The sequence below is a fragment of the Natrix helvetica genome, assembly GCF_964273705.1.
Source record: "Natrix helvetica genome assembly, chromosome: 1".
In the NCBI taxonomy this organism is placed as follows: domain Eukaryota; kingdom Metazoa; phylum Chordata; class Lepidosauria; order Squamata; family Natricidae; genus Natrix; species Natrix helvetica.
Window position 1 is genome coordinate 151,729,593 of NC_138548.1, and position 27,368 is coordinate 151,756,960.

The 27,368-nt window shown below is 38.0% G+C and overlaps 1 protein-coding gene across 28 annotated transcripts in view; it reads right to left on the minus strand.

The window, feature by feature from the left end:
- The window catches only part of NEB (nebulin), a 222,684-nt gene that overhangs the window by 174,083 nt on the left and 21,233 nt on the right, over window positions 1-27,368 (minus strand). For all 28 annotated transcript variants that reach the window (XM_081969965.1, XM_081969961.1, XM_081969959.1 and 25 more), the window contains exons 12-42: window positions 27,181-27,288; window positions 25,795-25,911; window positions 22,552-22,653; window positions 22,348-22,455; window positions 22,163-22,267; window positions 19,685-19,783; window positions 17,951-18,055; window positions 16,700-16,807; window positions 16,482-16,595; window positions 15,914-16,015; window positions 15,717-15,824; window positions 15,526-15,630; window positions 15,079-15,177; window positions 14,574-14,678; window positions 13,578-13,685; window positions 13,366-13,479; window positions 12,237-12,338; window positions 12,040-12,147; window positions 11,846-11,950; window positions 11,417-11,515; window positions 9,263-9,367; window positions 8,264-8,371; window positions 8,057-8,170; window positions 6,326-6,427; window positions 6,129-6,236; window positions 5,935-6,039; window positions 3,293-3,391; window positions 2,337-2,435; window positions 1,084-1,191; window positions 870-983; window positions 14-211 (exon numbers count right to left, since the gene is read on the minus strand). In XM_081969965.1, the coding sequence (XP_081826091.1) occupies window positions 14-211; window positions 870-983; window positions 1,084-1,191; window positions 2,337-2,435; window positions 3,293-3,391; window positions 5,935-6,039; window positions 6,129-6,236; window positions 6,326-6,427; window positions 8,057-8,170; window positions 8,264-8,371; window positions 9,263-9,367; window positions 11,417-11,515; window positions 11,846-11,950; window positions 12,040-12,147; window positions 12,237-12,338; window positions 13,366-13,479; window positions 13,578-13,685; window positions 14,574-14,678; window positions 15,079-15,177; window positions 15,526-15,630; window positions 15,717-15,824; window positions 15,914-16,015; window positions 16,482-16,595; window positions 16,700-16,807; window positions 17,951-18,055; window positions 19,685-19,783; window positions 22,163-22,267; window positions 22,348-22,455; window positions 22,552-22,653; window positions 25,795-25,911; window positions 27,181-27,288 (3,381 nt within the window). The remainder of the gene's footprint in view (window positions 1-13; window positions 212-869; window positions 984-1,083; window positions 1,192-2,336; window positions 2,436-3,292; window positions 3,392-5,934; window positions 6,040-6,128; window positions 6,237-6,325; window positions 6,428-8,056; window positions 8,171-8,263; window positions 8,372-9,262; window positions 9,368-11,416; window positions 11,516-11,845; window positions 11,951-12,039; window positions 12,148-12,236; window positions 12,339-13,365; window positions 13,480-13,577; window positions 13,686-14,573; window positions 14,679-15,078; window positions 15,178-15,525; window positions 15,631-15,716; window positions 15,825-15,913; window positions 16,016-16,481; window positions 16,596-16,699; window positions 16,808-17,950; window positions 18,056-19,684; window positions 19,784-22,162; window positions 22,268-22,347; window positions 22,456-22,551; window positions 22,654-25,794; window positions 25,912-27,180; window positions 27,289-27,368) is intronic.

The following is a 27,368-nucleotide window of genomic DNA, read 5'->3' on the forward strand; positions in this document are numbered from 1 at the left end:
CATTGCTACTTACGTCACTTAGTATACTATTAGCCTTCTTGGCCAGCTCCACATTAATACTATCAGGAGGATAGGAGTAATTATGGATGCGATGCCTGTAGTCTGTATCACTGATGATTGCCTGGGCTTTCTTTGCTTGTACAACGGGAATCATATCCAGTGGTGCTGTGTAATTGGTCTTTGATGCTTCATAACCTTTTTTATAGAGCAGCTATGATACAATTAATACAAGGCATTAACCATTTGAAGTTGGGAAAAAAGAAGACCAGATCTTTGTAAAATGAGGGTGATATTTCTTCTACAATATCCAGTGGGTATTTAGCATACATAGATTATTTAAAGAATCCTTCTTCTGCAACATGAGGTCTTCCAAAAAGACTACAGTCATATGCAAGAAATAGACTAGGTTGGGATTATGCTGATTGTCAAATAAGCCAATGTCAATAGGTATATGCACTTCTAAATATATGCCCGACTTATGCTAAAAAAAATGGTGCATCTACTGATAACCTAATATTCACTTACTTTTTGCACTTCATAAGCATTCAGGTTAATAGCACAAGTATTATTTTTATTAACAATTGTATTTCCTCACCATTTGGTTAAGCAATTATGAGAACCTACTTTCCTCAAAGGGTGTGTTATTATTTTCCATCAGAGGATTAACACTCTGGACTTGCTCATTATGTTTTCAAAATTAGAGATCAGTGGTTCTTTATTAAGAATTCGCTGAATGTAAACTTCACCTAAAGGGACACTCTAAAGAAATATATTCTGAAAATGGTTTTCTAGCTAGATAAATCAACATTTTTCAGAAAATTCAGCATATCATCAACAAACCACATATTATTTGGTTTATCTGTACTTACATCACTCTGTTGCTTGGCCACCTTTTGGCAATGTATCATTTTGGGATCATCTTCAATACTCAGAGCTCCAATTAACTTGCCTTTGCTCTGTTCATAACCCTTTTTGTATTCAACCTGCATGGTCACAAGACAATAATGTACTTTGGTATTCTAAAAACCTGGCTGCAAATGAAAATCAATCCAAGTTCTACCTTAATTTCTGTGTAACACTTACATTACTTGCAATTTTTTGCTTGGCTTTTGCAGCTAGAATTGGAATGGCATCCAACTTGATGTCAAATTTATTTGCTTTTGAGTGATCCCAGTCATACTTATACCAATTCTAACCCAAGGGAGAAGAGAAAAACACATGAACGAGTCATGACATAAAATCCAAAATGTATTACATATAATCCATACATTTATCTTAGGGAGTGCATAACCCTATAACTGCATAACTATTTCAATGTGCATGTTATTATGAGTAGACTAACAGAATAACAGAGTAGAATAATGAGTAGAATAACAGAGCAGAATAACCTTTTTTGATCAATCTTTTGGCCCGCAAGATTTCAAGCTTTTTCACATCCACTCAGGAAATATGTAGAATTTGTATAAAGTAAGCCCTTTATGAGATTAACTTTACTTTATATTGCAAGGGTTGTCAAAAATATGATCCAAACAATGTAAGATCTAATTTCAGGACATCAGTCCAGAATGAAGCTCTTTGTTATACTCCATGTACCCTAGAGAACCTATTTTCCAAAGCTGGAAAGCAGTGATGTCAGTAGAATAAATGGCTTTTTCTATCCACAGTAAATAATTAAACATTTATTAAATGACGTCTTTTACTTCATTGGTTTTTTAAGTGAATCTCTGTCCATGAACTCTCACATAAGAACACACACACATATACTGTTTGCTGTGATTTCTTGGTCTTCATAGCCTCCTAGAACCTCAACAGCCTCTTTCCCTAGCATGTTTCTTCTTGCCAGCACCTATAGACTCTCCTAAATATCTATTTTGATAGTTTTCTTTTCTCCTTTCTTCATTGCCATCTGTTCATTATTCTTCCTTTTCAGCAGGGCTATCAAACTCGCGGCCCATTGGCCGGACGCGTCACATGGTCTCCACGCCCACACCCGGTTTAGCAGAGGGGGGGAAGTCATGATACATCACATGACACTGCTGTGACGATGCAAGTTTGACACTCCTGCTCCTCAGTATCTCATTTCTTAAGTCATCATTGGCTTTTGCCCAAAGCTGACACCACTCACCAAACTAACTAGAGGTGATGACAACTGATTATAAAGAAAATCTAAGTGGTGATCTAAGTTCTCTGCCTCTAAACTAATCTCCAGGTGTTACCTGGCAATCAAATATGCTCTGTTTTATGCCTTATTATCCTCACTGTCATAAATAGCTTTATGATTCTCCTCAGTAGCTTGGTTTTTTTAGCTCTGAAAACATCATACATAAGACTCTTACATCACTGATGTTGTAGGCATTGACTCTGGATTGGAGGAATAAGGGAGCATCTGGAGGGATAGAACACCTGTTTTTCTCAGCTTTGTGTTTGTAGTTCAACTAAAATGCAAAATGAAAATCACATAAAAAGTTATCATTTGGAGGACAGCAATTAAGCATACTAGCATAGGCTGTTAATAACTGAACAAAATAAGAGGGAAATCCAAATCATTTAAAGTAAAAAATAAATACAGTGGTACCTTGGTACTCATCTTTAATTGGTTCTGAGAGGTATGATGAGTACAAAAAATGATGAGTGCCAAACAATTTTTTCCTATATCGAATAATGTAGTCAGTCACAAGGCAGCCAACACTGACAGGTTCTAGCTTGTGCATTGCGTACTAAACAAATGATGAGTACCAGGACAACATTTTCATGTCAAAATGCATTGAGTAGCAAATTTGATGAGTTTCAAAGCCGTTGAGCACCAAGGTACCACTGTACTTTAATAACCATAACAATAGAAAGGCATGGTATAAATAGAATTGAATATGTTTACACTGCCCAGTTAATTCAGAAAAGGCTGCATCTATGTCAGTCAACATAAAGATATGGCTGGACTTTGAGGATTGTTTTTATTTTGAAGGTGACTGGGTTTTTTTTCAATGTACCTATGTGTGTGCATGCATGTCTACACATCTTCATGGCCTTATTGCTTCAGCACTCCACAAGAGTCCCCATTTCTCATGTGGGAAAATTAATTGCTCACCCCTGGTCTAGAGAATAATGAGACCTTCTGATATTCTACAAAATGCTATGTTCCCCGCATGGTATGTTTTGAAAATCATAAACCGGAACATTTTCAACAGTCAGGTAATAAAGCTACAACTTCATGAATAGAAACCCATTACTTGAAGAGAACGCATCTACAAAATAAGGCCAGATGGGACATTGTTAGAGTTGCTAGGTTACTTACATCACTCAGCTGCTTGGAATTAATTTGTGCTTGTACCATAACCAGCGAGTCTGTCACAGGGGTAAACTTGATCTGACCAGAATGTTTCTTGTAAGCATGCTAGACAAATGGGGAAACAAAAGGTAATTTCATTTACTTTTTAGCATATATCAAATTAACATTCTACTTTTCAGTATCTTCAGAAAAAAAATTAAAAAAATTCTGGCATACTAACATGGTCCATTCATTCATCAACAATATATCTAAACCCACTGCTGTTTAGAAATCTTAAAGCCTTCTGATTATCAAATATATTGCTATTTTAACTAAAAGATGTGAATAGAAGCATATCGTCCCATACTTGTTACACACAGATACGGTGTTAGTCTATATTTGCACTGCTGAAGATGAAGCCTATTACTAATAAATCTATGCAGTATATTGGAAACAAAACCTCTGTCTTCAAAAAGACTAAAGCAGGGGTGTCAAACTGGCGGCCCATGGGACAGATGCGTCACGCAGAGGCCACACCCACCCCAGTTCCGCAAAGGGAAAAAATGTGATATGTCACATGACGTCAATGTGACGCAGCGAGTTTGACACCCATGGAATAAAGCATCAATTGTTCACAAGGCTTTACAGATGTTTCCAGTTCTATTTCTGCAGGATCTGAGTAACTGCCTGTGAAGGGATTGTCTATAAAATGAATGTCACGCATATGTGTGAAAGCAACCGGGACAGTTTTTCAAGCACACGAGGGAGGCTTGAAAAGGTCAAGGCTACCTTAATATTCCCAAGAAAGTGTTTATGGAGATTCTCAATCATCCAGGTCATGGTTGTCTGAAAGGTGCTTTTTCAATTGGACTTTCTTGTTTTTCTTTGAAAACATTTTGCTTCTCATCCAGGAAACTTCTTCAGCTCTGACTGGATGGTGGGAAATGGAAGGATTTATACCCCATGCAGACAGCTGGTCATTTGCATTCTTTTAGCAAGTCATTGAAGCCACCTGTAGGTTTATCTGTGTCCTCAGGGTCACCTGAGTGGTGCAAATGGGTGAGGAGCCTTTTTGGAACTGTTGAAAGTTCTGTGTTGTAGACTGGAGAGAGATGATGTCATATCATATGTTGAGAGACAGCTCTTCAACTTTGACCTAGATGGCCTCTTTGACCCTTCTTTCAAACCAAAAATGTGTCCAAAATGTGGTCTTTGCTGTCTTCAAATGAGTGGCCTTTGTCTTTTAAATGCAGGTGGACTGCTGAATCTAGTCCTGATGGGTTTGTTCTGCTATGTTGTGCCATGCATTTCTGAAGTGGTTGTTTTGTCTTCGAAGAAACACCAGAAAGTCCAGTTGCCTCTTGAAAAAACACCTTTGGGACTCCCAGGACTCCCAAGAAAGATGCTTTATTTCATTATACTGGTATAGGCTTTCACAGACAATATCTCTCAGACAATGTTGAGCTTCAGAGTTTAGTAACCATGCCTGGAAAGCATCCCTTTGTGAAATATCCCCTTCGAACACTTTGCACTGCTTTAACGAAGAGCATTCAATAACATAAGATACATTCATACACGTATGTATCAGCTCTCATGGCAATATTTGTTGTATTTGTTTCCTGTTGCAAACAACAGGGGCTCTTGTAGCTTACGTTCATAAAACACAGATATAAAACATCTGCAATGGGTAACAAAAAATTAAATATAAAACAGAAATATGAATAAATGCCAGAATAGTAAATAATCGCTAATAAAAACTAAGATAAAATACAACCACCAGAAGGGGGAGAATAGCCAAGGTGACGGACAGGCAGCAATGACCATAAAGAGTTCCTCCAAAAGTAAAAAGTTTTTTTTAACTTTCTATTTTTAACCCATGACTGACTTTTACAAATTCACATATATTGGAGAGGCTATCAATCTGTTCTAGCTCCATTGTAACAATACTACAAGCCAGGATTTTTAAAAATGGGGGAAAGGAGAAAGAGATGCTCACTCTGCAGCACAGAGCTCATCCAAGCCATTGGATGATTACACTGCAGTCTCCTCCAAGAAGTAATTCAACTTCAGTCTCCTTACCACCAGATGTCACATGTATCCTATATGTATATCTGAATAGCCACTTTTCCGTGCAATCATAGAGGAATAGTAACAAAGCTGGAGAAGCAAGTACAATGCAAGACCTACTACAAACTCCAATATTGGTTTGCCAAAATATAAAAAAATTTAAATGCCCAGGTGATGCTACAAAGGCATCTCTTATCAGGCTTCACACCTATCTCTTCAGGAGGAAGTGTTTGAACCAATGAATGCTACAAGGAAAATACATCTAGTCTGCACTTTGTTGTCACAGTTCTGTGGTTCCTTAAATTGTGATTTGGCATCATATGTGTCTTACCCATTCCAATTTAACCTTATACGAAAACATTAGTGAATTCCATTCTAATGTCACGAAAACTATGAGGATGGATGTCTGCAGAGAGCAGGAATGTGGAACAAGAGCCCTCACCTGCATAATCAGCCATGAGTCAAGACCAATCCAAGGAAACATACATTAGCATTGTAATATTAAAGTTTACCTTTTTAAAAAACACTTCAGGAAGAGTTTTTTAAAAGACTCTGGACTATTGTACATACAATTATAAAATCTCACAGTAACAATGACTTACATCTTTGCATATGTCCAGCTTCTTCATGGCTTCATATTCTTGAGTTATGGTTTGAGGGAAATAGCATTTATCCTTTTCGTCTTCATACTCTGCCCTATAGTTTTTCTAGAGGAACCACCAGAAAACATCATAAACACCATGAACTGAACAAAAAAGGGGGGAAATAGAGGAAAATAGGTACAATTCATACTCACGTCGCTCTTCATAGCTTCAATCTTCATGCAATGTGCTTGATAGGGGTCCTCAATACTGCCTATATACCGGCCCAAGACATTGGTTACGTAAGGCTCTTTGTATCTCAGCTGTGGATGAAACACAATCACACATTACAGCAAAGCAAGCAAGACTATGTCTGCAGCATAAGCAAAGCAGAAATCTTCACGACACTTACCCCACTGAAGTTCTTAAGAACGTTGTCTACTTGATACTGTGGAGTCTCACAATAGTTAATGCTTACTCCTTTCGCTTTTTCATAGAGTTCCTTATATAGTCTCTGCAAGAGTGGGAAGAATGGAGAAAGGGTTATGGGAAATGATGTTGCAAATATTGTACCTTCTGTGTCTGCCTGGCTTCCACTTACACGTTTCTGTTTCGCTTTCATCACAATGCATTCCAAAATATTTCATCCAAACTTACATTCTGAATCCATAATTGGGATGGAAAGATAAGTACATATTTTACATATTAATTTATTTTTGCACATATTTGTAAGCCCACCCAACTGAAACAATTTGACTCTGGACAGACTACAAAAAATATATAACTATAAGAAAGAAAGCTCAGTAAAAGCTCCATATAAAATATAAAATAGCAACCAAATATTTAAAAAAAACAATCAAAAGAGAACTGGATCATCACCTAGAGAAAAAGTATCATGTAATCTGGATTAAGCCCATGATCTGTATGGCCAAATAGGTTAATTCCAACAATGGCCTGAAGCAGAGGTGGTATTCAGCAGGTTCTAACCAGTTTTGGAGAACTGGTAGCAGAAATTTTGAGTAGTTCAGAGAACCACTAAATACCACCTCTGATTAGCCCTGCCCCATCTATTCTCTGCCTCCCAAGTCCCAGCTGATTGGGAGGAAATGGGGATTTTGCAGTAACCTTCCTCTGGAGTGGGAAGAGAATGGAGATTTTACATTAACCTTCCCCTGCCTGCCCACCAAGCCACACCCACCAAGCCATGCCATGCCCACCAAGCCATGCCCACAGAACCGGTAGTAAAAAAAAAATGAATCCCACCTCTGGCCTGAAGTTGATTATGAGAAATCTACCAAAAATTCTAATGGAAACAGTGACTGTACTTGAAGTCAGTTTAACAATGGTTGCTATTAATGTTGTCCCATTTAGGTCATTGATGATTTAACATGTTGATGTTCATGAATTAATAGCAATAGCACTTTCTTAAATACTGCTTCCCAGTGCTTCGCAGCCCTCTCTAAGTGATTTACAGAGTCAACATATTGCTGACAATCTGGATCCTCATTTTACTGATCTCAGAATGATGGAAGGCTGAGTCAACCTTGAGCCAGTGGGGATCGAACTGCCAAACTGCTGGCAGCTGGCAGTCAGCAGAGGTTGCCTGCAGTACTGCATTCTAACCACCACGCCACCACACCTCATAATGTTATTCTACTTCAAATATTTTTTCATCAGACAGTTGTGAAATCTTTGCTGCTCTCTGAGCAAAGTTGTTTGCCTGCAGATGTTTAGTTACCAGTGTGAGCTACTGATATTCAGTTCTATTGGTGTCCTCAGACAATTCACTATTTAATATAGCTGTAAATAAATTATATTAATGATATAAATATACATTACAAAATTGGAAGTCCCCAAATTTGTTATAGTCATAAAAGAAGATTATAAGTCATAAAAATGTTAGCAAGTTACTGAAGGTGCATGTGGTATGTATCTTCTTTACTGGCTACTAATAAAATAATATTAGATGCAGATTATAATTTTCAAAAATGATTTGGGAATTCTTATTTCACCACTAATTCTTCTTGCTTTATAGCTCTAGAATACAGGAAGCCAAAAAAAAAAAAAAAAAGGTTGTGCTACATCATCACAAAGGTTCCAACCTGCCACACACCCAATTTTACCATATTTTGGGCTTACTTACATCATTTTGCAGTTTCCCTACTTTCAGAGAATGTAAAATCTTGGGATCATCATGGACACTCAATGCTCCAACAAGCTTCCCTTTGCTCTTTTCGTAGCCTTTCTTGTACTCAACCTACAGAGGGAAATTAGAATAAAATACCTGCCTAGGCTACAAACTCTGCATGCAAATCGAAAGCCAAGTGTTACTACTCTGTGCCATACTTACATCGCTCACGATTTTTTGTTTTGCTTTAGCAGCCAGAATGGGGATGGCATCTACTCTGATATCAAACTTCTTTGCTTTTGATTGATCCCAATCATACTTGTACCAATTCTAACCAAGAAAGAAGAGGAAAATAAAGTGGATCAACCTGAACTAGGAATCAGGAGGATAGGTCTTTTTTTAAATCTAAAACCATACCTCAATTTGATTGACAAAATGAAAATATTCTTCAAGGTAAGAGCGACAATTATCATTTCTAATCAACTGAGCAATAAATTCTAACATTTTTTATGCTTCAATAAAATACCATCAAGAAATAGAATCGCCTTTAAATATTTGGAACTTTCACAAAATAAGTCCATTATAAGATGGATCTATATGTACAGATTTACATCTAGAGAGACACTTAGACATAGAGAAAATGCATATCTTCGTATAATGATTAATTGGTTATAGATACATCTGCCCAAATATACCCATTACTTCCCTGTCCTTCACTTCTCATCCCTACTCATAACTCAGACTCTTTTCTAGTAATTCTTGTGATTACAGTCACTCATGTTCTAAGTTCTTGTGAGATCCTAGAATCCAACTAGCCTACTTCTACATCATTTCAGTTTCTATTGTTTCTCCTGCCAAATATGCACAACATACTCCTATATGTGTTTAGACATTCTGCTTTCCCTCTTCTTTCTTATGGGATCACATCATTCCCTCATTTTATTTCATCCTCTACCAATAAATGTTGGTCTTTGTGTTGTTTTAAATATAGCTAATTAGACTGGTTATTTTCAAGCTTGATGTCCTTGTCCATGCTGACTCTGGGTTACAACTATCTATCCAATGTATTCAAAGAACATTCAACTAGACTTATTCACTGTCTGCCTAATAGATGACTCACTGCAAATATTTTAGATTCGTGACCTATTATCATATTAGCAATAGTATTACCGGTAGTTATTAAGAAATTGAGTGGGAAGAGCAGTTGTCCATTATACTCACATCACTGATGTTATAAGCATTAACTCTGGACTGGAGAAACAAAGGAGCATCTGGAGGTATAGAACATTTGAATTTTTCAGCCTCATGTTTGGCTTTGTAATTCATCTGAAATATAGAATGAACAAAGAGTGGTATATAAATTACTAACACACACTGCTCTTCACTATGGGAAGAATTCCTTCTTCTTACAGACCAACTATGGCTATGGAGTTTCTTGTAACCCTATCGATCAAATCATCAATGTTTTGCTCCAGTGTAGATAGACCACTGGTACAGGTCAACAAATGCACCCAGCTAACCCTGAGAACCAGACACAGCTATGCCTTCTCCACCAAGCCAGGATGAACAGCTTCATCTTGGGGATTGCCAATTAAAGAACAGCTTCCCTTCTACTTCTCTTTTACCCACAGCTCTTCAGTCCTGCAGAATATCTTAGTGGGGCAGGAGAATTAGAAGCTTTATGGTGGCTTATTCCTTGGCATCACTCTTGCCTTCTCTTGAGGTTTTGCAAAAACTGTGGGAGAAATGACTTTGAGGCACAATAGGAAAGTTTTGATTCTCCTGTTGTCAAATGTTGAATGACCAGGGAGTCAAAGGAAACCAAAAGCAGCAGGGCAGTTTGTCCTCCTCTTTAACTTTACCTACAAATGAGATACTGCAGGCCAGTTGAACTACAAGACTCGTATTGCCTATGGTGGAAAAAGCCCTTTTAAAATAGGACAAAAGTAGTGGACAATAGGCTGTTTTTCCAATGGGACAAGATTGAATTTAAAGATGATCACATCCATTTCTCTTCTTCTGGAATGGTTAGGAAGGCACCTTCCTGTCACAGTTAGCAGGGCATATGAAAGGGTCTCATGATTTAGAAAAATACAGCTAAGGGTGCAGTTACAAACTTTTTAGAATAATCTAATTCATCATCAATGACATGGTCAGCTTTTTCAGAGCCTGAAGAGGGGAGGAGGGACAAAATAGAAGAGGTGGCATAGGGTCTATATCTGCTGAAGCAGCAACCAGCAGTTTCTAGAAGTTAATATAGTATATATAGAGCTGGCAGCAGATTCAGATAGTGAGGAGGTTTAGGGACGCACATTGGCCAGTCCTGGAGTCTGGAAAAGGCTTGGATGATGGCACTGAGTCGGAGGCTCAAGGCCATCTGGTAGTTATTTGACATCAGTGAGGGAGAAGAACAACGGGAGCCTGTTCCCAGTGTGTCCATGCACAGAGCTGCCAGAAGGCAAGAACAATTAAGAAAACCGGGTCGACTTGGGAGTAAGGCTTGGAGATGATTGGCTCCTCCCATAAGACATAAAAGAGGAGCGAACAGGATCTGAGCTTTTGCAGGAAGCAATTAGTTTATCTAGTCGGTTCAAGCTTTGAAAAGTTCTGTTTGACTCTGTGCTAAATTTGGCCTTGCTCTGCATTTGGCAATTAGGTGTCTGGCGGTATTCCCAGGGAGATAAGGTGGGCGTTTATCAACATTTCCCTGAAAGTCTGTGGCAACTCGAGCAGACATCTGTCGGAATCTTCACTGACTGTTTGTGAAGCCTTGTGGACTGTGAATGGCCATAATTTACAGCCGTATAAATAAAAGAGGATTTTGGGGACTAAGATTGTGATCTATGCTTTCTCAGGAAGCCTAGGTCAGAACAGTTAAAAACGATCAGTTTGTCAACCTTTTTACACTATTCTGAGCACCAAACAAACACCTGTTAACTGAGAAGGATGAAAGAAAGAAAAAATGGCCATGTTTGAAATTCCAAAGCATAATCCTATGTAAAGGCATTGACCATTAGGAATTGAGAAGAGCAATGTCTGCCTACCAGGGCTTAATTCTTCTCTGCAGCAGAGAACCTAATCTATCTGATTCATGTCTGACAATCTTTTGCTAAATAAGCACATACATGAATAAAAGGATGAGTTTCTGGAAAACTGAGATTACTGCCATGTTCATTCCAATACATTCTAAGCAACTGCTTCCATTTGTTTTCAAAAGTGTTGCCACAAAATTCTCACTTTCCAAATAGAGAGTCGTGTTATTGCAATGTAAACAATCTTCAAGTCCCAACTCAACATTAGGCTGTCTGTTAGACAATTTAGCGGAAAATATAAGATCATAGAAAGGCAGCTTCCACCCGTTTCCAGGTTACTTACATCACTCAGCTGCTTGCTATTAATCTGTGCTTGTAGTAAAACTGGAGAATCCGACACTGAAGTAAACTTGATCTGGTCAGGATGCTTTTTGTAGGCAGACTAGGGGGGGAAAAACCAGCAGCGATTACTTTTCAGTAAACATCCAACTTGTGTTTTTCTACTTCGTGGTATGTTTTACAACCTTCTGCTCTGCTACTATCATCCATGCATCCATTCAGCAAAAATATAGCTGAGGAAGGCAGCATTTACATACATTGACAGTATGGTGTTTAAATTCAGTTCTTGTACCATCAATAATACTTCAGATATTTTCACGTATTTTTTATTTCATTTATTATTTTAAGAATATCGTGACACAATAGACAACTGAGATTCTTTTCTTTTTCAGTTCTGAAGAAAAAATATGACCTCACTAAAACAATGACTTACATCTTTGCATATGTCCAGCTTCTTCATGGCTTCATATTCTTGAGTTATGGTTTGAGGGAAATAGCATTTATCCTTTTCGTCTTCATAGTCTGCCCTATAGTTTTTCTAGAGGAACCACCAGAAAACATCATAAACACCATGAACTGAACAAAAAAGGGGGAAAATAGAGGAAAATAGGTACAATTCATACTCACGTCGCTCTTCATAGCTTCAATCTTCATGCAATGTGCTTGATAGGGGTCCTCAATACTGCCTATATACCGGCCCAAGACATTGGTTATGTAAGGCTCTTTGTATCTCAGCTGTGGATGAAACACAATCACACATTGCAACAAAGCAAGCAAGACTATGTCTGGAGCAGAAGCAAAGCAGAAATCTTCATCATGCTTACCCCACTGAAGTTCTTAAGAACGTTGTCTACTTGATACTGTGGAGTCTCACAATAGTTAATGCTTACTCCTTTCGCTTTTTCATAGAGTTCCTTATATAGTCTCTGCAAGAGTGAAAAAGAAAGGAGGAATTGTTATAGGAAGCCATGTGGAAAATGTAATTTGTGCATTCATAATTAGAATGGGCATATAAGAACTATCTACCCGGCTTAATTCCAGGGTATAGATTTCCAAAGGTTTTCTCTCCAAGAGTAGCAAGGCAGGTGTTTATGGAAAACCCAAATTAGGTTATAAATAAAATGGCAAGGATATTTCATATCAATTAACAATAGCTATCAATGTTCTGTGTAAACAGCTTTCTGATATGGATGTTCTATTTAGCTCGTTCATGATTTAACATGTTGATGTTCATGATTATTTTAGTTGAAACATTTTTTCATCAGACAATTGACTACTTGACTCTGAATAAATTAAGATAATTAGGCTTTATATAACTATCTATTATAAAGCTGGAAGTTCCCAAATTTGATAGTCATACAAATATTAACAAATTACTGAAGGTGTGTATGGTATGTGTTCTCTTTACTGGCTACTATTAAAATAGTAGTAGATGCAGATTATAATTTTCAATGATATGAGAATTCTTATTTCACTACTAATTTTTCTTGCTTTATTGCTCTAGAATACAGGGAGCAAAAAAAATGCTTGCTTTTTCCTCTGAGGAAAACAGAACATCAGGAAGGGAGGGAGGGAGGGAGGGATTACAGATTAACAGAGTTGGAAGGGACCTTGTAGGTTCTAGTTCAACCCCCCGCCCAAGTAGACCCTACACCATTTCTGACAGATGGCAGTTCTGTCTCTTCTTGAAAGCTTCCAGTGATGAAGCTTCCACAACTTCCAAAGGCAAGTTGTTCCATTGGTTGATTGCTCTCGCTGTCAGAAAATTTCTCCTTAGTTCCAGGTTAAAACTCTCCTTGTTTAGTTTCCATCCATTATTCTTCGTCTAGCCTTCAGGTTCTTTGAAAAAATAGCTTGACCCCTTCCTCTCTGTGGCAACAGCAGTACTACATCATCACAAAGTTTCTAAAATGCAACACACTCCATTTTCACTTTATTGTAATTTGTACTTACGCTATTTTGCAGTTTGCCTACTTTCAGAGAATGTAAGATCTTGGGATCATCCTGGACGCTCAAGGCTCCAATAAGCTTCCCTTTGCTCTTTTCGTAGCCTTTCTTATATTCAACCTACAGGGGGATATTGGAATAAAATACTTGCATTGGATACAAATTTTGTCTGCGTATTGAATGCTACCCCCCCCCCCATTACTCTGTGCAACACTTACATCGCTCGTGATTTTTTGCTTGGCTTTCGCAGCCAAAATTGGGATAGCATCCATTTTGATATCAAACTTCTTTGCTTTTGATTGATCCCAGTCATACTTATAACAATTCTAGCCAAGAGAGAAGAAAATAAACTAGGAATCAGGAGGATAAGCCTCAAAATACATACACCTCTAGTGGAAGATGCTTTTATCTGTAACCATACCTCAGTTTGATTGAGAAAATGAAAACATTCTTCAGGTTAAGAGCAATAAGTTCTAGCCAACTGAAATATAAATTCTAACATTTCTATGTGCTATCATGAAATGCTATTAAAAATATAATCACTTTTTTAAAAAATTGGAACTTGTAAAAAAGCCTCATGAGATGAATAGTACCCCATATGCAAATACATGATGTAACCAATCTATTCTCTGTAGTACTTGAACATCAAGGCAGAATGCATTCATCTAATCAAGTTCTTTATCAGCACCTGATCCTTGTCTCAAAATCAAGCTGTGATTTATCACATAATTGGAGGTATGTCTATTCAACCACACACTCTTCCATAATATTCCCAACAACTGGTTTTTAGATCTACTTTTCCAGTCTGCAGAATTTGATTAGATTCTTTCCTTATCATTCCTGCTACCTTTTTCCTTTCTCCTGACTCATATAGTCTTTCCTAAATATTGGTTGAGAAGCTGTCTTTTCTTTTTTACCTTTCTTCTTATGTCATAATTCTGACATGCTTCATTCTTCCTCCCCAACAACCAATAAGCTCTGGACTCCTTTCTCTTTGGTTCTAAAATTAAATTAGTTCTCTTTTCCAGTTCAATGTCCTTGCTCGTATCGACTATGGATTATGAAAGATGCCCAGGGTCTTCGGAAGGCATTCATCTAGTCTTGCCCTATTACCCTAGTAGCAATAGTGAGATTTCACATAATTGAGTCAAAACTTAAACTATGTATTATATCACTCTAACTGCAAAACAATCATACAGAAGCCTTATACTTACATCACTGATGTTATAAGCATTGACTCTGGACTGGAGGAAAAACGGAGCATCAGGAGGTATGGAACATCTGCCTTTTTCAGCCTCATGTTTGGCTTTGTAGTTCATCTGAAATGCAGAATGAGTTAATGAGGACTTAAAAAACAACTGTGGGGACATATAAAAATGTCACACAAACACACTGTTCAGGAGACAGGTAGATAATTTCTCAACAGTGTGTGACATATGTATCTAGGGCAGTGGCATACCTCCGTTAGTATCTGCACAGCAGAGGAGAAGAGATTCTTGACACCATCAGGTTAAGAATGGCTTTCAGTGGGCCAGCAATCAAAAATGATCACTGTCATTTTGTAAACACTGAATCTAGTTCAGTATCAACTGGCAGTTCTTGACAATTCCTTCCAATCACTTAACATTATTGCAATGTTAAGGACCTGCAAGTCCCAAATAATCAGGGACTCTTTCTCAGACAACTTAGCAGAAAATATAAGACCGTGCAAAGCCTTACGTCACTCAGCTGCTTGCTATTAATCTGTGCTTGTAGCAAAACTGGAGAATCCGACACTGAAGTAAACTTGATCTGGTCAGGATGCTTTTTGTAGGCAGACTAGGGAGAAAAAGTTTTTTAAATTCAGTGGAAAATTAATTTTTGGTAGACATCAGGTTTATGATTTTGTGATTCATGATACATTTTATGAAGATCCATTGTGTTACCATCATCCCTGCAGCCATTCAGCAAAAGTACAGCAGCATTTAAATTGACTGTATTTGCTGTATGAAGTTTGAATTCAGTTCTTGTGCCCCCGGCAACACTTCAGATATTTTTGGATCATGTAATACCTTTTCTTTGATTTATTGTTTTAAGAATTTCATGAAATAATATACCACTGAGACTCTTTTATTTTTCAGTTCTGAGGCTCGTAAAAAATATGACCTCAGGAGAACAATGACTTACATCTTTGCATATGTCCAGCTTCTTCATGGTTTCATATTCTTGAGTTATGGTTTGAGGGAAATAACATTTAGCCTTTTCATCTTCGTAGTCCGCTTTATAGTTTTTCTAGAAAAACCACCAGAGTTCAGTAAGCACCATGAATTGAATAAGTGGGGGGGGGGGGAAGAGAAACGGGTACAATTCATACTCACGTCACTCTTCATAGCTTCAATCTTCATGCAATGTGCTTGATAGGGGTCCTCACAAGTGCCTATGTACCGGCCAAGGACATTGGTTATGTAAGGCTCTTTGTATCTCACCTGAGGAGAAACACAATCACATGTTGCAGCAAAGCAAGCAAGACTAACATCTGGAGCAGAAACAAAGGAGAAATGTCCACCACACTTACCCCACTGAAGTTCTTAAGAACGTTGTCCACTTGATACTGTGGAGTCTCACAATAGTTAATGCTTACTCCTTTTGCTTTTTCATAGAGTTCCTTATATAATCTCTGCAAGAGTGAAAAAGTAGAAATAATAATGCAACAGGGATTTAGAAAATATTTCTTATATGCAGGATGTTGTCTCCCATTTAGAAACTTTTGCTATTGAAGTGTTGGTTATCTTGAGAAATAATAACAAAAATTTAGGGGAAATAAATAGCACAACCAATATATGAAAAAATAGTTAATGGGCCAATAGGAAGGAGAGGGCCAAGGAACTTGTACCGTAGTTAGTTGGATTTAAAGGGTGAAAAGTTTAAGGAACAAAAAACCATTGTTCAATATGTATACCATACAGCCAATATACTGGTATTCATTTGAAATTAAATATAGAGCCAAGATTATAATATTTCTTTTTTAAAAATGTTTAGGACTTGTTATGCCATACTGCTTGTAAGCTCCTGGGATCCAAGGAAAATCTTGTATGCCTCCCACTCTTCCTATTTTCACAATACTGTACATTGGGTTTACTTACATCATTTTGTAGCTTGCCGACTTTCAGTGAGTGCCGGATCCTAGGATCATCTTCAACACTCAAAGCTCCAATAAGCTTTCCTTTGCTCTTTTCGTAGCCCTTCTTGTACTCAACCTAATTGGGAAAAGAGAATGACATAGTTTCATATGCTATAAATTTGTATAAAAATGGAGAGCCATCAACTGCCTTTTTTTTTTTTACTTCTACGTAACACTTACATCACTTGCAATTTTTTGTTTCGCTTTGGCAGCCAGAATCGGGATTGAGTCCACTTTGATATCAAACTTCTTTGCCTTGGATTGATCCCAGTCATACTTATACCAATTCTAGCCAAATGAGAATGATAAGAAAACATAAGGAAAATATAACATAAAGAATCAATGCTGCCATTTACTGTAGAAAATATATAAAATCACAACAAGGTGGTGTATTTAAATAATGCATTGAAATCCATGCATACTTCGAAAACCTGGCTTGTAACATGTATTACTCAAAGAAATACTAAGTTCATCTGTGTGTTGATTTTATAAAATGACTAGATCCCTCTTGGTTTTTCGAGATCATATATTAATTCAGTGATAGTTGTATCCAAAATTTGATTCCATTAACAGTGTTGAGTTATCCACACAATGTTTCTCTTGCTTGTTTTCCATTGGTACACATTTCTCTTTCCTTTTTCTCTCTATTTCCTTTGCTTCATTCTATGCTCTTTCTTCATCTCTACTGAATTTTTCTTCAATCATTCCACCTGTCAGTCACTTTCCCACTTAGCCTTTCCTTAACCAGCATATCTCCATTTCTTTTACTTGCTTCTCTCCCTCCCTCCCTCCCTCTCCTCCCCTCTCTCTTTCCCATTCAGTCATTTAACGTTTCCCTTTTAGAGATTTCTTCTTTTCCTTCCTATTTTATAATCTCCCCAAGATGCCATCCAGATGCAGGGTACCTAGTGCTAATAATTCAAAGTTAATGTCCAGGTATGCCACCTTCCTTCCTTAGTGGATTTTTGATGGTAAATAAAAAATGAAGCAAGAAGTAAGATTGGGAAGGAGGAACTACAATAAAATATAAAACCTCTGCTCCCCCATTGAATTCTGTAAATGTAGAATAATAACTGCACCATAGTAGCAACATCTGGAAGTACTAGTTGTTACTTCTTCTTGCTTTCAATTTTTAAAAAGTTATTTCTAAATCAGCACTAGACTTGTATCCTTCCGTTTCTCCCATTCTTTTGGACTTTCTTCTTTTACATTTTTCTCCTTCAGAACATAGCAAATGTAAACCAGGAATCTCTATCTCTATTTTTACTTTTATCTCTATCCTATCTATCTATCTATCTATCTATCTATCTATCTATCTATCTATCTATCTGCTTTTACATCACTAATATCATAGTCATTAACTTATTCATAGTAATAATACTATTATTAATTGTGTAATTGAATCACAAGAACATTGTCCATAATACATACATCACTGATATTATAAGCATTGACTCTGGACTGGAGAAACAAAGGAGTATCTGGAGGTATGGAACATCTGCCTTTTTCAGCCTCATGTTTGGCTTTGTAATTCATCTGAAATGCAGAATAAGCAATGCCATAAAATGAGTTAACATGAAAAAAAAGTTGAATTACAATACTTCAATTCATTGCTAACATGAAACCCGATCAAGACAATGGATTCAAATGCTTCAATTCAAATATTTCAAAAGCAAGCCATAGTTAGCTATTTTGTTCACCAACATAAGGACGTGTATCGGTAGAATGGATCAGTATAAATCATCTGGAATGAAATATGTCTCGCATGCAGACAAAACAGTTTGCTTGCTTTCCTATGATGCAGCTTCTTCAATAAAAATGGTAAGAGATTGATAAAAATTTTGGGGTATAGGGAAATTTCAGGTTGGTATTTGGACATGCTGTCATTAAGACTTGAGGCAGTTTGGTGCAGTGGTTAAGGCATCAGGCTAGAAAGCAGGAGAATGTGAGTTCTAGTCCTGCCTTAGACACAAAGCTAGCTGTGACCATGAGCCAATCACTCTCTTTCTCTCAACCTTAAGAAGGACATAGGCACAAACTACTTCCGAAAATATTGCCAAGAAAAATGCAGGAATTAAACCAAGCAGTCACAGGATTCAAAAACCTGATTCAAAGACACAACAATCACCACCAAATCTTTAAGACTGGTTGCTGGATTCTAAAACGCAAGGCACGCTCCTGCTTTGCTATCTTATCTGTGTGAGGTCTAGCTTACTGTTCTGTTAATAGAAATCGTGTACGCAGATATAATGGGAGGAAGCCAATTTTATTCCCCAAGTAGTCTCATCACTGACCCACAAAAATCAGGTGTTGTATGTATACAGAGGAGAAGGAAGAAATCAAGTTCCACCTTTCAGTTTATTATAATTGGTAAACATAGCAATACCATGTCTGAAAAAGTGGGGGTTTGTGCTTTAAGGTGTTTTTTTTTTACTATAGAACTTAAGACATGAAAATAAACAACCACCATATTGAAGAATATGCCAGGGTAAGTGAAGAGAGAGATTCTTCCTATACCCATCTCCATCAATTTCTTTCCATATCCTTCTCCACAATATCAGATTCCTAAGATGACACAGTCCTGAAGCTCTATTGCATGGGTATCAAACAGTGGTGAAATTCAATTTTTTTTACTACTGGTTCTGTGGGTGTGGCTTGGTGGGCATGGCTTGGTGGGCGTGACAGGGGATAGATGCTGCAAAATCTCCATTCCCACCCCACTCTGGGGCCAGCCAGAGGTGGCATTTGCCGGTTCTCCAAGCTACTCAAAATTTTTGCTACTGGTTCTCCAGAACCTGTCAGAACCTGCTAGATTTCACCCCTGCTGTCAAACTTGATCACATCATGTGACGTATCACAATGTATCATGATGTTTTTTGCCTTTGTGAAGATGGGGTGGGCGTGGCCTGCATGTGATGCACCCGGTCAGTGGGCCACCAGTTTGACACCCCTGCTCTATTGGAAACTAACCATTGTTTATTCAATATGCAATAATGCTTTAAAAAGCAGAATAGGTATGTTTCTTGGTCTATCATGAGTTATTCATTCGCCCTTTTCATTGTTAAAAATGCAGCATTATGACTGGAAACACTTTATCACACACAAAGCTTCATGAAGTATGGAAACCAGAGAGGAACTCATTCTTTAAGTTGCAGGTTAACTTACATCGCTTAACTGCTTGGTATTAATCTGTGCTTGTACCAAAACAGGAGAATTCGCCACCTGAGTAAACTTAATCTGATCTGGAGGCTTCTTGTAGACAACCTGGTTGAAAGGAAAGCAACGCATAATGAATTTTCAGGCTGCAGCACTATGGTCTTCCATTTTTGTATCAACATATATCAAAGATAAACAGAAAAACAAAAAAAAAAGCAGCATTCAAAAGAAATAGCACAGCAGTTAATGATGCTGACTGAATAATAACCATCTAGTTGAGAAAATCATGATATAATATTATTGTCTGGAGTTCTCAGATGGTATTTTTATATATCAAAGCATATAATAATCATCAAGAGGCCTCAGTATGTTTTGTATCTGGAATGATAGCAGATCGTAATGTATCTGTTGCATCTAGAATACATTCTCTCAACAAACATTGAGATTAATCAAGGGCAGAGGTAACATTGGAGTGGAATGAGTGGTCTCTGTCTTGTGACAACTCCTGAATCCATTTCATTATCCAGGCAGATAATGACTGGCAAACCAATAGCTAGTCAGATATTTATAATTCTGGCATAACTAGGTATGTTGTGTACAAAACCTCACTTCTGGATATAGTTAAGGAGTCTTATCTTTTTTGCAAGCTCAGCCATGGTTTCTTTTGCAGGGTACAATAAGTCCTCCCATGGCAAGGCTAAGGGTATTGTGCAAATACAAATAGGCAATAAATATGACTGTATTTATTTGATTTAGCATGAGCTAAATCAGAATGTATTACAAATAGTCCTCGACTTACAACAGTTTATTTACTGATGGTTCAAAGTTACAACGGCACTGAAAACAGTGACTTAGGACCATTTTTCATACGACCTTTGTAGCATCCCCATGATCGTGTGAACAAAATTCAAATGCTTGGCAACTTGTTCAAAGTTATGACCATTGCTACATCCTGAGGTCACGTGATCACTTTTGCAAACTTTTTGACAAGCAAAATCAACGGGGAAGCCAGATTCATTTAACAACCATGTTGCTAACTTATCAACTGCAGTGGTTCACTTAACAACCATGGCAAGAAAGGTCATCAAATAGGACAAAACTTAACAAACTTAACAAATGTTGCACATAACAGAAGCTCAATTGTGGCCGTAAGTCAAGGACTACCTGTATTTCCTGCAATTCTGAAAGCTTTCAGACTATTATAGTCATGAAAACATCAAAAGTTATTAGATGCTCAATTAAGGAGATGATGCAGAGGTGGGTTCCTACCGGTTTGGCGTGGTTTGGCTGAACCGGTAGTAGTATGGCAGCCTGGGTTGCTGAAACTGGCAGCGACCCAGGCTTGTCACGCCCCCAAACTGGTCCCCCAGCCTCCGCTGCCATTTTGTTTTTGAGTTCTGCGCATGCACAGAACAATTTTAATTGAACTGTACATGCGCACGCATCACGCATCCAGCATGCACACATGCAAAGCACAGACACGAGCGAACTGGCAGTAAAGCCAGCCAGAACCCACCCCTAAGCTGATGGATAACTTTGACTTTATTTACTATTCAGTAATGTGAACTATCCTTAATTCAACCCATACATAACATCACTTAATGTGTTTGTGAGTAAGCGAGTGCACACAGTATTAAAGCTGATTATTCACACCACCGTGTCCAATTCTACAGACAGTGAATTGAATTGATATATAAGATTTCACTTGAGAAATTATGTATGTGACCCAAACACATGTTAACCACTAGATGTCATGAGCTGCCTATAAATTAATATGATGATGTAAGATGTTAGAAGGATACCACCTAAGGACAAACTACACATTACATGCAGATGAACTTTTTAAAAAAAAAATTAATACAAAGCAACCTCTTCGGGCTGCAGTTTTCAGCCAAGACCAAGCAAATAGCATAGGCTACAAATAGTTCAATTCAATGGTTTTTTTTTTTCTTATTTCACTCCTTTATTTAAAATCCCAGTTCTTAAGTATACCTGTTGGAATAATGGGACACAGTGATGTGATCCTAATTCAACACAGATCATGATTCTTAAATAGAAAGCAGAATAAATATTCCAATAGAAGATAGATTTTTTCCCACTTCTGTGAAATATTAAAACACACGACTCAATCAGTAGTCAGATTTAAGAGGTCCTTGGTGCTCTCTGAGCTTGCTTGCGGACGTTTCATTAACCAAACTAGGTAACATCATCAGTACTAGCACTGATGATCTTACCTAGTTTGGATAACAAAACGTCTACGAGAAAACAAGCAAGCTCAGAGAGCACCAAGGAGCCCTCATGTCAAGCCTGAACTACAGTCAGATTTAAGTCTGTGTTCACTTATGCAGGTGCAGCGTTTGTCTATCTTCAAAATGCATTTCATAATTTAGGCATTCACGTTGCTTTAAATAAGTGTTGAAAGACACGCTTCCCCTCCTCTACCCATCTGAGGTAATGAGCCATACAAGATTTCACAGCAGCTCTTACATCTTTGCACTTGTCCAGCTTCTTCTGGACTTCATATTCTTGAGTCAAGGTCTGGGGGAAGTAGCAGTTAGCCTTTTCCTCTTCATAGTCCGCTTTATAGTTTTTCTAGAGAAACAATAAGGGATCAGTAACCATAACAAATCACTGAAGCCAGATTACGTAGGTGCACAGAAACTCATACTCACGTTGCTCTTCATGGCTTCAATCTTCATGCAATGCGCTTGATAGGGATCCTCAAAGGTGCCTATGTACCGACCCAAGACATTGGCTATGTAAGGCCCTTTGTATTTGACCTAAAAAAAAGAAGAAAGAATACCACCAGTTTTTTTCGTAAGAAACTGCATGACTTTATCTGGAGCGCATTAAAGAACTATTTCTATCACACTTACATCACTAAAGTCTTTCAGAACATTGTCGATTTTGTACTTTGGAGTCTCGCAGTAGTTCATACTTTTCGCTTTGGCTTTCTCGTATGCTTCTTTATATAATCTCTGCCAGGAAAAAAAAAGAATATAAAGTATTATAGCAGTATTAACATAAGAGGAACACAGTAAAAAAAAATTAAATTCTTCTGCTGATTAGGATGCCATCACACCTCTGCTGCCTTCAAATGAAGCAAGCGGGTCTAGAGTGCAAATCTTTATTTTCAGTTATTTATCTTATCCAAGTTATGAACACTGGGAAAGAAAAGGATTTCTGGAGGAAGTAAGAGAACCAGCATCCTCTTTTCTACAATGGTAGACAAGATTTCTGTACAATTTCTTCTTCTAATAAAAGAAAAACTCCGTCTTCCATATGTCTCCTCCCTCTTACATTTTGATTTTAACTCAGAGCTGCGTTGATAATATTCGAATGGCATAAGCGCTGAGATTTCTTTTTTCTTGCATCATCTAAGCTTTGCTACTCTCCTTTTTAAAAACTGGTCTTAAAAATAATAGAATACAAAAGGAAGAGAAGAAATAAGATGAAACACAGGTAGTCCTCGACTTACAACAGTTCATTTAGTGACCGTTTGAAGCTACAACGGCACTGAAAAAAGTGACTTACGACCATTTTTCATATCTACAACCATTGCAGCATCTCCACACGGTTATGTGGTCAAAATTGGGATGCTTGGCAACTGGTTCATAGTTATGATTGATGCAGTGCCCCGGGGTCATGCGATCACCTTTTGTGACCTTCTGACAAGCAAAGTCAATGGGGAATCAGATTCACTTAACAACCGTGTTACTAACTTAACAACTGCAGTGATTCACTTAGCAACTGTGACAAGAAAGATCATAAAATGGGGCAAAATTCACTTAACAGATGTCTCGCTTAGCAACAGAAATGTTGGACTCAATTGTGGTAATAAAATGACGGCTAACTGTACAAGGATAATTACTAAAGATAGATTTTAAAACACATTACCCTGTTTCCCTGAAAATAAGACCGCCCCAGATAATAAGCCCAATCAGGCTTTTGAGCACATGCACAAAAATAAGCCCTCCCCCCCAAAATAAGCCCTCCTCAAAAATATTGCAATACAGCAGCAGCCATGAGGTGGCCACGCTCGCCACCTCCTGCACCTCAAAAATAATAAGACCTCCCCGAAAATAAAGCCGAGCACTTATTTCAGGGGTCAAAAGAAAATAAGACCCTGTCTTATTTTGGGGGAAACATGGTAGTGAAAAAACTTTCATTGTGTATTTGTGTCCCACACCACCAACCAGTTTAAATACTTGAACAATATGATTGTTATTGATTTCTCTTTAAAGTCCCAGAAACCAGATTCCCAATGTTTAAATTTGTCTTGTATAAGGCAAATTTAGATCTTGCATTGTTAGAAGCCCAGCGTTATGCCCAAATGTAGTCTTCAAATTGCTACCATCCCTGGACACAGGTTCCTGCTAATTAAGGGGGAAATGAATTATATTGTGTGATGCCTAAAATTTAGATAATTTTAAACTAAATTCCCCAAACACCTCTTGCTAAAATGGAAGGTTAAAAAAAACCCCACAGAGCAGCCTGAGCCATGTTCATTTTATGTCATTCCCAATTCACATGCGCTGCGAAGCAAACTGTAATCCTAGAGCATTCTTCACTTACTCATAATATACCTGGAGAAGCAAGACACTCTGGCAGAAGGTTTGCAACAGGGGTATCAAACTCTATTTCAATGAGGGCTGCATCATGGTTGTGTTTGACCTTGGGGGGCCAGGGTAGGCCTGCCCAGGGTGCATGTGTCCAGCTGAACATCACTTGTGTCTGGGGACCCTGTGGGGACCCGAGGATTCTGCCAGTGAAAACGGGCTCCTGAGGTCCATTTTCAGCTGCAACAACCTCCTGCAACCTTCTGCCAGCAAAAAATGGAGTTTGGTAGGGCCGCATGTGGCACTCCCAAGCTCCATTTTCGCTAACAGGGACACTGTGGGCCAGTCCTTTGCTATTTCTAGGGCAGCCCCACAGGCCAGATCTAAGCACCCCGCGGGCCGTGAGTTTGACCCCACAGATTTACAAAATGGAAGCAACAAGGGAGAATGCTTTATCTGAAGTCCCCCTGTGCAGCCATTGTCCAAAATTAGAAGATGCACAGAGTTGGTAGCTCTTACAACACAAATGGAATCGAGAGCAAAATCTTTTTTAATAGATATTATACTTTGGGATTCTGTGGTAAGTACTGTGTGTTTGAAGTAAGCAAATTATAATACAATACAATACAATACAATAGCAGAGCTGGAAGGGACCTTGAAGGTCTTCTAGTCCAACCCCCTGCCTAGGCAGGAAACCCTATACCGTTTCAGGCAAATGGCTATCCAACGTCTTCTTAAAGACTTCCAGTGTTGGGGCATTCACAACTTCTGGAGGCAAGCTGTTCCACTGATTAATTGTTCTAACTGTCAGGAAATTTCTCCTCAGTTCTAAGTTGCTTCTTTCCTTGATTAGTTTCCACCCATTGCTTCTTGTTCTACCCTCAGGTGCCTTGGAAAATAGTTTTGACTCCCTCTTCTTTGTGGCAACCCCTGAGATATTGGAACACTGCTATCATGTCTCCCCTAGTCCTTCTTTCTATTAAACTAGACCCAGTTCCTGCAACCGTTCTTCATATGTTTTAGCCTCCAGTCCCCTAATCATCTTTGTTGCTCTTCTCTGCACTCTTTCTAGAGTCTCCACATCTTTTCTACATCATGGTGACCAAAACTAAATGCAGTATTCCAAGTGTGGCCTTATCAAGGCATTATAAAGTGGTATTAACACTTCACGTGATCTTGAGTCTATCCCTCTGTTGATGCAGCCTAGAACTGTGTTGGCTTTTTTGGCAGCTGCTGCACACGCCTGGCTCATATTTAAATGGTTGTCCACTAGGACTCCAATTATTATCCTTATTATTATCCTCAAACAAGATCATGTATCTTGTCCACCAGTGACAGCAATTGAAATAATATTTAAAAAGGAACATTCTACTCAAAGGAAATGTTATCATCACACTGAACTAACCAATTTGTTGATTAATTTTTGCATTCTTATAGCAAGACAAGATGTCACACAGCAAACCTATTGGTAAAGAACCCCAATTTTAAATAGCATATAATGATGAATTGTTGAAATTTTGTTTTGTCAAGCATCCCTAGGGGGAAAAGTAGCATACTTACATCATTTACATTATTTGCAACAGCTTTTAGATGCCTGAGCATTGGATTCTCCGTTGCTGGAAGTACATTATAATCTGCTGAACCTTTGGCTTTTTCATAATCTTCCTTATATTTTATCTAGAAAAATTAATAGGGGGGATTAATTCATTTTCCAATTTTACAACATGCTGTTTTGATATAACTCAATGACCTTTTTATTTGGGCTTTTAGCTCAAAGGCCTTTTAAAAAAATTGGAAACATTTATATACCATTCTAAATCAAGCACATTTGAGGCTCTTAAGATATGCCATCTAAGAAAACAGTTTCAGCTGAAAAATGCTAGTTGTACTCGTATTTGCCAATTGGTCCCCAATTTAAAAAAAACCATTGCTGATGAAATATAACTAGAATTTATTGTGCTTTCAAGGGTTAAAGGAAGTACATTTTTCATTAGCAAAAATCCTTTTCGAGTTCTATTAACTCTTCTGCTAAACTAAATCTGAGAAGGATAGTAATGCATTCAAAGATGAAGTGAAGGACATTGCGTTCTGAACAGCTAGGATCCAAAACTATGTTTTAGCACAGTTATACTGTTGGGACACACACACACATATGCGCATGCACACATACAACAACAGAAATGAGGAAGGCATTTTTCATCATTTTCCATGTGGTCTCCTTTTCCTCCCATAAAAATAGGATTGTGACTAAGGGAAAAACAGAAAGTTCTCTCTTCCACCAACAAAAGTTTCCACTGGATCACCAACATAAGCGACAAAAGAATTCCGTTTTTGCAGAACTCCCTTATTAAGCTCAAACACATTTTCTCAAACGATGCCAAGACCTAAGAGATGCATCCAAGTCTTAATGGCGCTCAGGATTAAACTTTCCTTGACCACCAATATGAGATGAGGCCGCACAATATATATGGAATACCAGCTGTATAAATGGGCAGAATATTCCATGATCAGTAGATTCCATTAAAGTGGAAAAGAGTGGGTCAAAAAGAGCATGATGCCAGCTGTGGCTATATGAACAAAGCCCCATGTCTTTTGTACATGTGTCAATGTCACAAGCATTACACAGGGGCTTTGTTCATATAGCCACAGCTGGCATCATCCTCTTTTTGACCACTCTTTTTCACTGAAGATGGCAACAACCAACTTCACTTCTTGACCCCTCTAGCAAACATCTGTGACACATTTTCAATTTACACAGAAATGCCTTCATTGCAACTCAACCTATGTGAGATGACCAGAAGCGTTGAACTACTCGTGTTTTGGATGGGACTTTCTTTGTATGTAAACTGAAACTATCAGAAGATTCCAAGCACATGATGGGTCAGGCCATCGCCTGGTCTCCTTAATGGACTCAATTTAAACCCATAGCTAGACTTATCGCCATACCTTACTGGCAGCAATTCCAGCACGCTTATTAACCGCATACTCTGGTGTTGCTGTCTGCATGAAATAGATATGGTCTTTCTTCGATTCCCAGTCTTCCTGGTATTTTCTCTACAAACAGGAGAAAGTGCAAGAATGTACAGCTCAGAATTGGAATGTTATTAGAAAGGCAAGCAATCGATATAAAATAG